At 37.4% G+C, this 13,703-nt stretch overlaps 2 protein-coding genes across 9 annotated transcripts in view; one reads left to right on the top strand and one right to left on the bottom strand.

Moving 5' to 3' along the window:
* ECHDC1 (ethylmalonyl-CoA decarboxylase 1) overlaps window positions 1-10,169 on the top strand; it is a 59,708-nt gene extending 49,539 nt beyond the window's left edge. For all 6 annotated transcript variants that reach the window (XM_073893898.1, XM_025865302.2, XM_073893900.1 and 3 more), the window contains one exon: window positions 9,237-10,169. In XM_073893898.1, the coding sequence (XP_073749999.1) occupies window positions 9,237-9,645 (409 nt within the window). In that variant the 3' untranslated portion in view covers window positions 9,646-10,169. The remainder of the gene's footprint in view (window positions 1-9,236) is intronic.
* Window positions 10,170-11,203: 1,034 nt separating this feature from the next.
* RNF146 (ring finger protein 146) overlaps window positions 11,204-13,703 on the bottom strand; it is an 18,532-nt gene continuing 16,032 nt past the window's right edge. For all 3 annotated transcript variants that reach the window (XM_025865288.2, XM_025865284.2, XM_073893895.1), the window contains exon 3: window positions 11,204-12,952. In XM_025865288.2, coding sequence (XP_025721073.1) covers window positions 11,881-12,952 — 1,072 coding nt within the window. In that variant the 3' untranslated portion in view covers window positions 11,204-11,880. The remainder of the gene's footprint in view (window positions 12,953-13,703) is intronic.

The raw sequence follows: 13,703 nt of genomic DNA, 5'->3' as shown, positions 1-13,703 counted from the left end.
TATGCACAAACAATGAATCATGGAACACTACATCAAAAACTAATGTATGGTGATTAACATAACAAAAAAATTTAAAAAGGACAGAAGACATGAACAGACATTTCTGCAAAGAAGACATCCAAATGGCCAACAGACATATGAAAAAATGCTCCACATCACTTGGCATCAGGGAAATACAAATCAAAACCGCAATAAGATATCACCTCACACCCGTCATAATGGCTAAAATTAACAAGTCAGGAAACAACAGGTGTTAGTGAGGTTGCAGAGAAAGGGAAACCTCTTGCACTGTTGGTGGGAATGCAAGCTGTGCAGCCACTTTAGAAAACATTATGGCGGTTCCTCAAAATGTTAAAAGTAGAACTATCCTGCGACCCAGCAATTGTAATACTTGGTATTTCTCCAAAGGATACACAAAGTGATTCGAAGGGGCACATGCACCCCGGTGTTTAGAGGAGTAATGTCCACAATAGCCAAAATATGGAAAGAGCCCGGATGTCCATCAACAGATGAATAGATAAAGAAGATGTGGGAGGTGGTGTGTATATGTGTGTGTGTGTGTGTGTGTGTGTGTATGATATATATAATAGAATATTACCGAACCATCAAAAAGAATGAAATCTGGCCATTTGCAACAACGTGGATAGAACTAGAGGATATTATGCTAAGCGAAATAAGTCAGTCTAAGAAAGACAAATACCATATGATTTCACTCATATGTGGAATTTAAGAAACAAAACAGATGAACATAGGGGAAGGGAAGGAAAAATAAAATAAGATAAAAACAAAGAGGGAGGCAAATTATAAGAGACTCTTAGCTCTAGGAAACAAACTGAGGGTTGCTAAAGGGGAGGGGTGTATGCGGATGGGGTAATTGGGTGATGGGCATTAAGGAGAGCACTTGATGTAATGCGCACTGGGTGTTACATGCAACAGATGAATCACTAAATTCTACCCCTGAAACTAATAACACATTATATGTTAACTAAATTGAATTTAATTAATTAAAAAAACCCTTAATATAGTATAAATCCAATAGAAATGCATACAGATGTTAATCTACAGACAGGTCCTAGAATGTTCATAGTGGCACCATTCATAATAGCCCAAAACAGGAAATAACCCTAAAGGTCCTTCAACAGTGGAAGTGATAAATCAGAGTAGACAGGGTTAATTGAATTATCTTAATGGTTCATGTCATCATACTATGATAGTCTGATGAATTCATTTTCAATATAGAAATTACCTGCCAAATATTGAACAATTTAAGACCAGTGTTGGCAGTCAGGGTACACTGTCTTTTGTGATACTAGACATAAAACTGAAATATTATTACTTCGTGCAGAAGTTTACTATTTGAGTATAGAATATTTATTAAAAGTTAAATCATGCATGGAAATGATTCTAACTTCAGGATATTAGCTGCCACTGGAGACAGAAAGAAGTCAGAAAGAGAAGGAAAAGGGATGAGAATAGAGTTCAGAAATAAATGTGGCAAAATGTTAACATTTGTAAAATCTGGGTAGTGGGCACGTGAGTATGTTATTTTCTGTGTACTTGAAATATTTTGTAATTAGGAAAGTTCTTAACAGAATACATTAATTCCACCAACTATGATACATACCTTTTATTCACATTCAGTCAGGCCTTAATTAGATTTCTATACCCATGTTATTCTTTAAAGTGACAGCACAGCAGGGGACCAATCATGCCCTTATATTCTGTCTTGTTTGGGGTTCTGGAACTATGCAGGTCTAGGGTCTACACTTAATGAAATCTGGATTCCTCAACAGGTGTTAAGAGTGCTTTTAACGTTCACCTAAGAGTAATAATGCTATAGTTCCAGCAAAAACTCATTTTTTCTTCCTAATGGAGATTGTTTTCCCCATGAAGTCTTTACTTACTAACAACTAAAACAATAGAACAAAAAGAATCCTTGAATAGCTAGCCAGCAGTTATCTAGAAGGTGAAAGGTGAAAAGGGGGTGATGGTGGTAGTGGGAGCTAGCTGCTGTAGTGCAGGAAAATTAATAGCACAGTGGAACGAAAGGAAAATCAAGCTTAGGTACTTCCATTATGCTTTTAGGTGATGTGGTAGACAGAACAATGGCCCCCCAAAGATGTCTGCTCACATTCTGTTCTTCCTCAGAACTTGTTATAAGTTGACCCTGGAACAGCACAGGTTTGTACTGCATGGGTCTACTTATACCCGGATTTTTTACAGTACTGTAAATGTATTTACTCTTCCTTACGGTTTTCTAAATATTTTCTTGTCTCTAGCTTACTTTTTTGTAAAAATATAGTATATAATACATATACAAAATATGTGTTAATCGACTATGTTGGCAGGGGGAACCTCCTATGCATGGGGTCAGTGCCCCTAACGCCCGTGTTGTTCAAGGGTCAACTGTAATAACTTTTGGCAAAAGGGACCTTGCCAATGTAATTAAGGTTCTGAAGTTGAAAACGGGGAGATCATCCTGGATTATCTGGGTGGACCCAATCTAATCACATGAGCCTTTAAGAAATAAAGACATGGGGCAGAATGGGAAGTGAGAGAGATTAGAGGCGTGAGGCTTCCAGAGTGGAGAAAGGGACTTCAAACTAAGGAATGCAGGTGGCCTTTAGAAGATAACAACCCACCAATTGAAAGCCAGCACAGAAACAGGGACCTCAGTTCTAAAATTGCATGGAACTTAATTCTGCCAACAATCTGAAAAAGTTTGGAAGTGGATTGATCTCTAGAGATCCAAGAAAGGAAAGCAGTCTTGCAGTATATTTAAATATACTTGAAAACATGAATTTAATAAGCATAAAATATTCCATCAGTATGGATGTACTAAAGTATCCTCCTTTGGTTGTTTCCAGTTTTTCTCTATTATGATTAATGCTGTGATAACTGTCTTATATAAGACTTTACTACATTTCAGATTATTTCTTTAGAATAAATCCTGTAAGTAGTTCAAGTACTTAATCAAAGGATATGAAAATGTTCAAAGTTTTTCATACATAATGCCAAGTTATCCTTCAGAAAAGATTCTGCCACTTTATACTAATACCAGCAGTAGATGGTATCTATTTGAGAGCATCCTGTCTTTTAATGAGTATAATCTTTTAAAGCTGCTTTTCTAATTTTGATAACCAAAAATTAACTTTTAATTTGCCTTTTTAAGGTTGTTGGTAACGTTTAAATTTTCATGTTCAGTGCGTGTGTGTGTGTGTGTGTGTGTGAATTGTTTGCATTTTCTTTTCCTGTTTTTCTTTGGAAGATCAAGGATTTAGCTCTTTATACACAGGATGAAAAACACATTTTTATTCCTCCCATCAGCCTTATGAAATAAAATTCTCAACTGTGCAATTTAGAGTCTGCCTGTCTAATTTGTTTCCATTCTTTAACACTGTTTTCATGAATCTAAATAATAACCTTTAGCCCCAGGTATTAGCATTTCCAGCTGCTACCCATTAGTCCAAGGTATATTGCAAAGAAAGGGAGCTGTAAGCATGCTTATCCCAAGGGAGCTACTATAGGTAGCCCTTTTCTTAAAATATGAACTTTGTTTATAAATAAAATGGAAAATATCTATATATAAAACATACACTTGCACAGAGACAAATGTGCATGCTTGTGTGTGCGCACACATAGACACAGACACACACATATTCCCAGATCTCAGAGTAATTAAAAAGCAAATTTCATTTCTGATATGGTAGTGCCTGTTCTCTGAATATGAGATGTCCACCTCAGGAAAGCAATCACATTGCCTATGTTGGCTTGTTTTGCAGTTACCACCATATTATGTGGAAATTCTTACTTTAGATCCTGTAATATCAAGAAAATTCACCTCTGAGCAGGCTTACTAACTGAATATTAAAATCAGAGTTGATATCCCCATTTTCCCATCTGCTCTTCCCTCATTCTACCATCACCCCCTTCCATACACGACTACAAAAGTTCACTCATTCAACCATCTACTTCCTTACTCAGGCAGTCTCTGTATAGAATAAATGGAGCCTCATGAGGCCATTCACTTAAGAGTAGGAAATCTACTCTCAGAGTAGATTATGGGGGAGATTATGGAGAGAATCTGTCAGTTCTTGCCTTCTCTTTTTCATAATTTTTTTAAAGATTTTATTTATTTATTTGAGAGAGAGAGAGAATAAGAGATAGGGAGCACAAGAGGGAAGAGGGTCAGAGGGAGAAGCAGACTCCCCGCTGAGCGAGGAGCCCGATGTGGGACTCGATCCTGGGATTCCGGGATCATGACCTGAGCTGAAGGCAGTCGCTTAACCAACTGAGCCACCCAGGCGCCCCTCTCTTTTTCATAATTTGTCGTGGGGTGCGATGTCAGGTAGAAAGCAGGAGGGAGAAGGTGCCAGGAAAGTACATGTGCAAACAAATCAGTGCTGATGTTCAAGCATGATTTAAAAGCATTGTTTGTGATCAGAGATGCTCTTGCTAATTATATACTTTTTATATAATGTATTTCCTCATGTCATCAAAATTTGTTTTGTTGTCTTTGGCTCTTAACATGTACTGTAAAAGGACTAGCAGTTTCTGGCCATAGACTAAAATTTATTTAAATCAATGATTCCAAACTTTAGATTTATGACAGTGTATTACTTAATTTGTAACATGAATGCTTTCTTTAAAATTTAAAAATATTTATGCTTGTACTTATATTACACAATATTCCTTAAGTTAATCTTAGACATATGTCTATTTTTTTTTTTAAATCAACTTGGGATCTTCTGTTTCAGCCTTATCTATAGAACACGGTATTATTTCTACCTTTACTTGTAAATAAGAATTGTATATATTCTGTAGTCTCTGTTAACAGATATTGAGGAATGATATAGTATACCATCGTTTATTGGGCTTCCCAGTGTAAGTATAGTTCTTTTACTTTCAGTACTTTAAGGATCAAGTCATTTTAGTCCAGGAAACAACTTTTTAGGCAGATGCCCAACGACTGAGCCACCCACGCGCCCCAGTCCAGGAAACAACTTTATACTACTTTTCTAGCAGAAACACTACTGTTACTTGTAGTGACCCACCTATCAACGCAACCAACTTCATACAAGCTAGTATACATAGTTTAATAGGTGTCAGGCGCTGTGAGGCTACAAAATGTATACAACTTTTGTATTCCAAATAAAAGTAGAATACTTTGCTCTCCTGTGGATGTGGCTGAGGCAGATTTCACAGACTTTTTTTTTTAAACATACACAGATGCAATCCCTCTAAGATTTCTTCTACTTAAACGAATTGTGGCAAATATATTCTAAGCACCTTTCATATTTTAACTCATTTAATATTCATAATTCTGTGGCATCAGTGCTATTACATCTATTTTATAAACAAGCATACTGAAGCCCAGGGATGTTAAGTAGTTTAATCTTTCTCATCCCCTTTGTACCGTGTGTCTCTTTCTTTGCTGTATTTTCCCGGGTGTGGTGCGCAGCCAGTCCAGCGGCAGAGCCAGGCAGTCCGGTTCAAGTCTGTGCGCTTCGCATTCAAGCCTTACTGTCTCCCAACATAATTATTGGTTTCCCAATTCTTTATTAACTGAGTTCACTAAAAGTACTTTTACTTAAAAATAAAAAATTTAACCCCCCTTTTTTTTTAAGATTTTATTTGTTTGACAAGAGAGAGACACAGCGAGAGAGGGAACATAAGCAGAGGCAGAGGCAGAGGCAGAGAGAAGCAGGCTTCCCGCAGAGCAGGGAGCCTGATGCGGGGCTCGATCCCAGGGCCCTGGGATCATGACCTGAGCCGAAGGCAGATGCCTAACGACTGAGCCACCCCAAAAAACCCTTTCTAACTTTTACTTTAAAAACTTCCTTTTTAAGCAAAACTTGATAATTGTTTTAAAATTGTTTTTCTTGGGGGCGCCTCAGTGGCTCAGTCAGTTGAGGGTCCGACTCTTGGTTTTGGCTCAGGTCATGATCCCCGGGTTCTAAGATCAAGTCTGGCCTCAGGCTCCATGCCCATCAGGGAGTCCGCTTGAGATTCTCTCTCTCTCTGTCCCTCTGCCTCTGCCCCTCCCCACGCTTGCATGAGCTTGCTCTCTCTCTCTCTAATATTTAAAATCTTTAAAAATAGTTCTTCTTGAATACATTTGTTCAAAGACCTGCAACTTATAGCTAACTTATTAGAAAGTACTAGCACACCGAACAGTCCTTTGAGGTATCATCACTGACTTTGCAACACCTGTCAAAGGTGATACTTTTTACTACGGGTGGTTTACTTTTGCATCCACGCAGTGATGAGGAGTGTATCGATATTTGATTAATTTCCTCATCCCCTCTCTAAAAGGATTATGTCAGAAATACATTCACTTAGAATCTGCTTAACATTTAAAAGCTGGTTAAAGCCCAAGATGTGGGGATAGTATAGATGAGCTTATGACAACAAGTTATTATCTATGTAAGCACACTGATATTTGGAATTCTGAAATCTGTCAGATTTCAAACATTGCCAATAATAATTATATTGATAAGGAGAAGATACTTGTAAATCTTTTACTTGTCAAAATAAGGGAGTTTAACATTCTATAAATTGAGTTTGCTGTTAAATCTTGAATTTTAAGATTTAGGTCTTCCAGTTTTCTGTATAATCACTTGCAATAAATTACATTACAGGTGGTATACCTACATCTAAATTCTAGAAGTAGTGTATAATCCTGGAAGGTCTATCAGGAAGCTGTTTCTATTTTTGGATATTGGACATTTTCTTTGTAGATTATGGTTATCAACATTTAAAATTTTATATTTAAATTTTTAGATTAATAGTTTCGTGAAAGGTTACCATCTGAATGTTTCATATTTCTCTCATTGTTAAACTACCTTGTGTTCTTTTGTCATTAATAAATTTTTTGGTAGTATTTGCTAATTTATATTAAATGTGTATCAGTACACAAACACACCCTAGGGATGATATGTAAAAAATGGATGTCAGAGTTTGATCACAACAGGTAGTTTTTACAAAGATTTCCTCAAGATTTGTTAGAGTTGTAAAATATGATTCCAAAAAGCATACTTGACCTTGTAAAATACAGCAGAGGAAAAAAAATACATGGTATAGAAATATTCTTTAGAAGCAGAGAATTCCAAATATCAGTGTGCTTACATAGATAACTTTTGTTGTCATAAGCTCATCTACACTATCCCCACATCTTGGGCTTTAACCAGCTTTTAAATGTTAAGCAGATTCTAAGTGAATGTATTTGATATAATCCTTTTCTGTATTGTAGGCATAGCTCTGAGCTAACATCAGCTGTCAATTCTAGGATATAATTTAGAACTGTGACACACTCAATTTACGCTGTGAAAAGTTTTATAGAACTGTTTTCAGTATTAACGGTATTCCTATCTCCAAGACTATTGGACATTTTTGTAATTTCTATTCTTTCTTAATTTTTGACATTGTTTTCTGTTTATTGTAACAAGGCAGTACTCCTCTCACAATTTTGGGCTAGATTCGATTCTTAGGAAATTTGTTCTTTCTTCCTTCCCACTTAAATTTACTGAAAACTACTATTTTCATGGCTATTTGCCTCTAAAAGCAATTGTTCATAATTGAGGCAGATATTCCCTTGTAGGAGTTCACAGCTGTGAAGAGAAAGTTCTTTCCCAGTGGGTTAATAAATAGGCTTTTGTGAGAACTTACTGGAATATTTTTCCTGATTAAAGAGTCAAAGACTAAGAGTCTGTTGTTCTTGGTGCTAATAGAACCAAAACACCTGCAGCTGAGCATTTACACTTTGGAAAGCAGAACTAACATAAGGCCTTCTTTTGCATAGCGAGTAGTTTGACAGCTGTATTTTTTCTTAAAAAAATTAAAATTCAGACATGACCTTTGTTCCAAATTAGAGGTTTTAACAGTGAAAGCTCATTCAAGTATGCAGTCAAAATAAAATTCATAGGTAGTATTTCCTACACAGGATAGCTTTGTGCATTCTGTTAATGGTGTAATGGATATTTAACTGGCAAATATGAAGCCTTTTACTGTGTCCACTGATTTATGTTAACACTCCCCTTCCTTGTTCCACTTTGCTTCTTAATCACCCTATTCATAAAAACCTTGCTTTGGAAAAATGCATCCCTGCTATAGGAAATCATTATTGTTAGTCCAACCCATGCCACTGTCCGCTTTAATGGCATCCCTGTTTCCGTCCTAGTCTCGCTGTTAGGTGTACTGTGAGGGGAGCACGCATAATAAGCTAACCTTCCTGGGTTTAAGTTCTGGCTCTGCCATAGTGGCATGGCTTTGAGTGAGCTATTTATTTAGTCTCTGTGGCTTCAGTTTCCCTCTGTAAAATGGGGAATTACTGTACTTCCTCATATGCTTGTTCTGAGGACTAGTTAACACCCCCAACACACATCTCCTCATTCTCTAGTCCCTTGCCCCATTTTTTTTTTTTTTTAAAGATTTTATTTATTTCTTTGACAGAGAAAGAGACAGCGAGAGAGAGAGAATACCAGCAGGGGGAGTGGGAGAGGGAGAAGCAGGCTTCCCACTGAGCAGGGAGCCTGATGCGGGGCTCCATCCCAGGACCCTGGGATGATGACCTGAGCCGAAGGCAGACGCTTAACGACTGAGCCACCCAGGCGCCCCCCCCCCCATTTTTTCTATAGCACTTATCACCACTGGTCCTATATTGTTCAGTGTCTTTTTCTTCTATCAGGAATGTCACCTGAGCCCAGGGTTTTATTTTGGTCATTACTGTAGTCCCACACCTAGACAACCTGGCATAGGTAGTGCTTAGTAAATATTTGCTTGAAGACTGTATAGATGCTGGGTTAAGAACCAATTTTTTCCTGACAACTATTGACCTTTACTATGCGTTTTTGTTTTTTTTTTTTTGCCCACAGTATGACCCTAACATTTCCTACTCTCGAATTTTCACTCAATCCAGATTTTCTAATTAGGCCACCACTCACTTTAGAAAGATAATTTGGGCTTCTAGAAATAAGCGTAAAATAAAAACTAAATTCTTATTTGCCAAAGCAAAGGATAAACAAACACAATAAAAATGCTGATAGTTTTCAAAGGCAAATATTAAGGACTGTGTAGTAAACTGAATTGTATACTTAGCCAGATTCTTTGAACTTTCAGGTTTTAATGTAACAAATCTACCTATAAAGATCTATGGAGATTTCAGATTAGATATGAGTAGGACTTTATGACTAAATCACACTTAGTTAAGATGAAGTTTTTTCTTTTCTCTTTTGCAGATTAATGACTGCAGACAGTGAGATCAGATTCGTCCACAAAGAGATGGGTATAATACCAAGCTGGGGTGGTGCTACTCGACTAGTTGAAATCATTGGCAGTAGGCAGGCTCTCAAAGTGTTAAGTGGGGCCCTCAAACTGGATTCAAAAAAAGCTTTAAACATAGGAATGGTTGAAGAGGTCTTGCAGTCTTCAGATGAAACTGAATGTCTGGGAGAGGCACAAGAGTGGCTAAAGCAGTTTATCAGAGGGCCACCGGAAGTAATTAGAGCTTTGAAAAGATCTGTTTCTTCAGGCAAAGAGCTTTGTTTAGAGGAAGCATTACAGACTGAAAAAGATCTTGTAGGAACAGTTTGGGGTGGACCTGCAAATAAAGAGGCTATTGCTAGAAAGGGAAAGTTTAATAAATAGTTTTAAAAAAATACAATGTACTACAAGTAAAACTCCAATGATTAACCTTTATAAAGTTAAATGCCAGAATTATTTGAAGGCTACTTTAATCATTTTTTGAATAGCTGAACTCATACTATCAAGTAATCTGAAACATTTAGCTAAAATACACACTTTTGGCTTAAAAGTTATCAATTCCCACAGCAGTTCTTACCCTATAACCAACCCCAATTTTTAAAAGGAAAAACCTTTCCACAAAACCTATTCTTGGGTTGTTGTCTTACCTGGAAATAATTTACAAAAATAATTAACCTTGCACTGAAGAACAAAAATGGAGAGGGGTCAGGGACAAGATAAGAAAAGCTATGATCAATCATTTTCTTCTGCTTTAAGCAGCTGGGGGGTAAAGATTTGGGGAGGAGGCGCCTGGCTGGGTCAGTTGGTATGGAGCAGGTGACTCTTGATCTTGGGGTTGTGAGTTCAAGCCTCACACTGGGTGTAGAGATTACTTAAAAATAAATCAAAAATAAATCTTTAAAAAAGAATTGGTCAATGGCTCTTTTATTCCTTATTTTTTTATGGTTCTTTTGAATAAAAATGCTTCCCACCTTACCCTCCTACAAATTTGGAGTCTTATTTGATATTTTAATAGTTTTCTTTACTCTCTACTAAACAATAGCCATCATGTGGAAAGTCTACTGACTCTACAAAATTGGCCATTATGTGTGTGCCGTGGGATTTCCGAACTAGTAAGTACTACTGTTTACGTAGTAATAAAATTTAACTTTACATCAAAACTTCCTAAGATGTCAGAGGGACTCATGAAGCATCCTGTAACATTTGCATATGTTAAAGTAGCTAACCTTTCTTTTCCATAACTAGCTATATTTTGAAAGTAGACTTAATACAAATGCACAACTCAAACTTTCATGATCATCTCTATAATCCAGGCTTTAAAAAAAATATGTAAGTCAAAGAATTAACTCCCAATTCTAACCTATCACAACAAGAGATTAAAAGATAATTTCAAAGTAGTGACAGTTTTTATTTGCTATGGTAACATTCAAGTCACATTTGAAAAACATATTAAAAATAACTTGCTTATGCTTCAACATGATCCTACTGTTTTGAATTAAAATATATTAAGACAAACTCACATTACCATTTTTCAGATCCAAATTCTGGATTACCAGGTTAACCCAAGACTTGCTATTTTGCCACAGATTCTACATTTTTTGTAAAGTAAATTTGTGTCTACTAATGCTGTTTAAAATAAGCCTACCCATTTAATTCATTAGTATCAGACCACTAATGAAGACTGGTAATGAACATCTAAAATACATGTCTCTACTATCAGTTATGTAAGAAATTTAAGTCTCACGAGCTTTAGGTTTATTTCCATACATACTTATTCCATGCAATTGCTTGTTTAAATAGTCTCTGAAAAAAAAAAAATCAAACTTTCCTGAGCAGGTGACTAAGCTGAATACAACCAATTCAAACCACTACCTGTTTATTGACCTTTGGCCACAAATGTCAAAATGTTTCCATCCTCTTTCCAGACTCAAACAACAGACAAATTATTTTTGATAAACTCTAGTATTTATTAAATTATAAATTCTGTAATCAAAAAGAAAAATGCAGATCAAGAGAAACCTCAAACTACAAGGACTAGACAGCAAAGCCTATGGGAAACGCCATGAAGTATGTTACAGACAAGATTCTGAAACGTGAGTTATTGGCTGTTTTCTTCACATTTCCATTTCAGTAACTTTACTATTTAATAGTTGTTATTCATCTATTTTAAAATCCCAGATTCCCATCTATTCTCACATTAAGCTTCCTGTTCATACCAATACAAGACATCTCATAGGTGCCAAATTTTAGTAATGGTTTTACATCAGTCCATGCAGAAAAATAAGACACAATGCAAGAGTCAGATGAAGACTGTTAATGCACAGATAATACACACACGCTGGCCAAAAGAACTGAAGAAATTTAAAAAAACTATAAAATAGACATCAAGAAAACGGGGTTATTACTAAACAGCTCTCAACTATTAACGCCAAGTTCCTTATATTAAATAAATTCCTCAACAGAGACATGTTAGACATTTTAATTTACAGGTCTGTCCTCCCCATACCCTTTCCCACCCCAACTCCCAAAAATGCACTACCAGGGATGAGTATAATGTTATGTGGGCAGAAATTTACAGATAACCATTTTAACTTTGAGCATGGAGCTGAAGACTTTTATTTAAACTTCAGTTACTGTGCACTGTCCATCAGGCCTTCTAGATCTGACACCAGCATTCACTGTCCCACCCCCTGCTACTGATCGATCAGGATCTGATAGATCAGATACTGTCTGGTTTGCATTAGGAACCAAAAGTCTCTGTTGGGTCAGGGAGTGTTGTGCAACAAGTGCAGATACATCCTCACCATCACTACTGGCGTCTGATTCGGTTTCTTCAGTGGACGCGTCTGGTGCCGGTAGCCTGCCTGAAGATGGCGACTCATGATCTTCTTCTCCTTCCCCCCTATGACTCCTTTCAGCTATGCTGTCTCCACCGAGTTGCAAATGAGCAAAAGAGTCTTCCAGAGAAGTGCTTGCATCAGGGGATGGTGTTGCAGGGCTTGTTAACTGACCATCTACTGATGTCAGGGGCCTTACGGAAGACACTAGAGGCTGAACGGAAGAAGCGCCACTCTGTGCGGAGACACTGTCTGCTCCATCAGCAGAGCTCTCTCGCGCGAGGTTTACAGTATTAGCATCACAGTCCAGCCTAAGTCCAGCTACTCCCTTCTTTGGTATATCTATTATATCCCGCTTAATCTTCCTGCGACGTCCATGTTCATTTCTCCTGTATTGAACCATATTTTCAAGATCAGCAACATACAGAAACCCAGCAATTAACATTTCAGTGCTCTTTTTACCTTTGGAAAAAGCATCTTCCAGCTCTCTACTAGTGCGCTCATCGTACTGCCACCACCCATTTCTTCCTTCATAATACCATGCATATTCACCATTTCCTCTACTCGCAGCCTTGAGTTCTTCTGGTGACAATAAGGTTGGCTTGTCAAGGAAATCTTCAGGAATTTCTTGTCGACAGAGGGCACATCGCTTTCCAAGCCATGAAGCTCCCTTTACACACAGATAGCAGAAAACATGCTTACAAGGCAGACTGACTGGGTGAACACATGTTTGCAGACAAATGGCACATTCAGGGACAGTTAGAGAAGGTGCAGTATTCGCACAGGACTCATTCGCTTTCCTGTTCGTAGGAAGCATGTTTATCGAATGATCAATTTCACCACAGCCAGCCATCCTAAGAAAATAAGAGAAAATACATATAATATTAAAACTGTATTTCAACTCTTCCAATATCTTAATTCAACTCAGATTATTATTAAGCACCTATTATATATGTGTGCTACACAGTGGTTTATGGGAAAGCAAAAATAAAAGCCCACCTGCTTATAGGGAAGACTGACATTAACAAAATAAACACACACATCAATGTAACCATGCAATTCTGGTATGTGCTAGGAATGAGAAGTACATGGCGGTAAGCCCTAGATCTAGATTTCTAATGGTCTATTTTAGATTTCTTCCTGGATGTCTTGAGGGCAAAAAAAACCCTGAGGTCATAATCTGTTTCTTCTTTACTCCCTAAAAGCTCCCCACCCCCAATGACACCATTATCCATCTGCTTTTTCAAGCCAGAAATCCACCACTGAAATTGCCCTTCTCCTACTGCTTGTATCCAAAACATCAGCAGGTCTTACCAAGTTTATCCTAAGTATCTCCTGAATCCACCTACATTTCTACCCTTCCCTAGTCACCAAGTAAATACTGTTTATTAAATTACTGAATATGCCTCTTAATTGGTCTAGCCTTACCTCTTGCTTCAAAAGTTGGATATTAGGATAAAGACTAGGATCTGTAAGCCCTGCAATGGTCCTGCCTCCCACCTCCCACACCAGCCTCATCTCTATCAGACTTCCCTTCCCCTTGATCAGGCTTCCAACCACACTAGCCACTCCCTTCAACAGGTTTTCTCTGAATGAACATTTCTT

This window comes from Callorhinus ursinus, unplaced genomic scaffold (genome assembly GCF_003265705.2).
Source record: "Callorhinus ursinus isolate GAN/ISIS: 27379988/994484 unplaced genomic scaffold, GSC_fseal_2.0 scaffold6, whole genome shotgun sequence".
Lineage (NCBI taxonomy): Eukaryota > Metazoa > Chordata > Mammalia > Carnivora > Otariidae > Callorhinus > Callorhinus ursinus.
The sequence above is the reverse complement of the archived record's forward strand: the minus strand, read 5'-3'. Positions and strand labels throughout refer to the sequence as shown.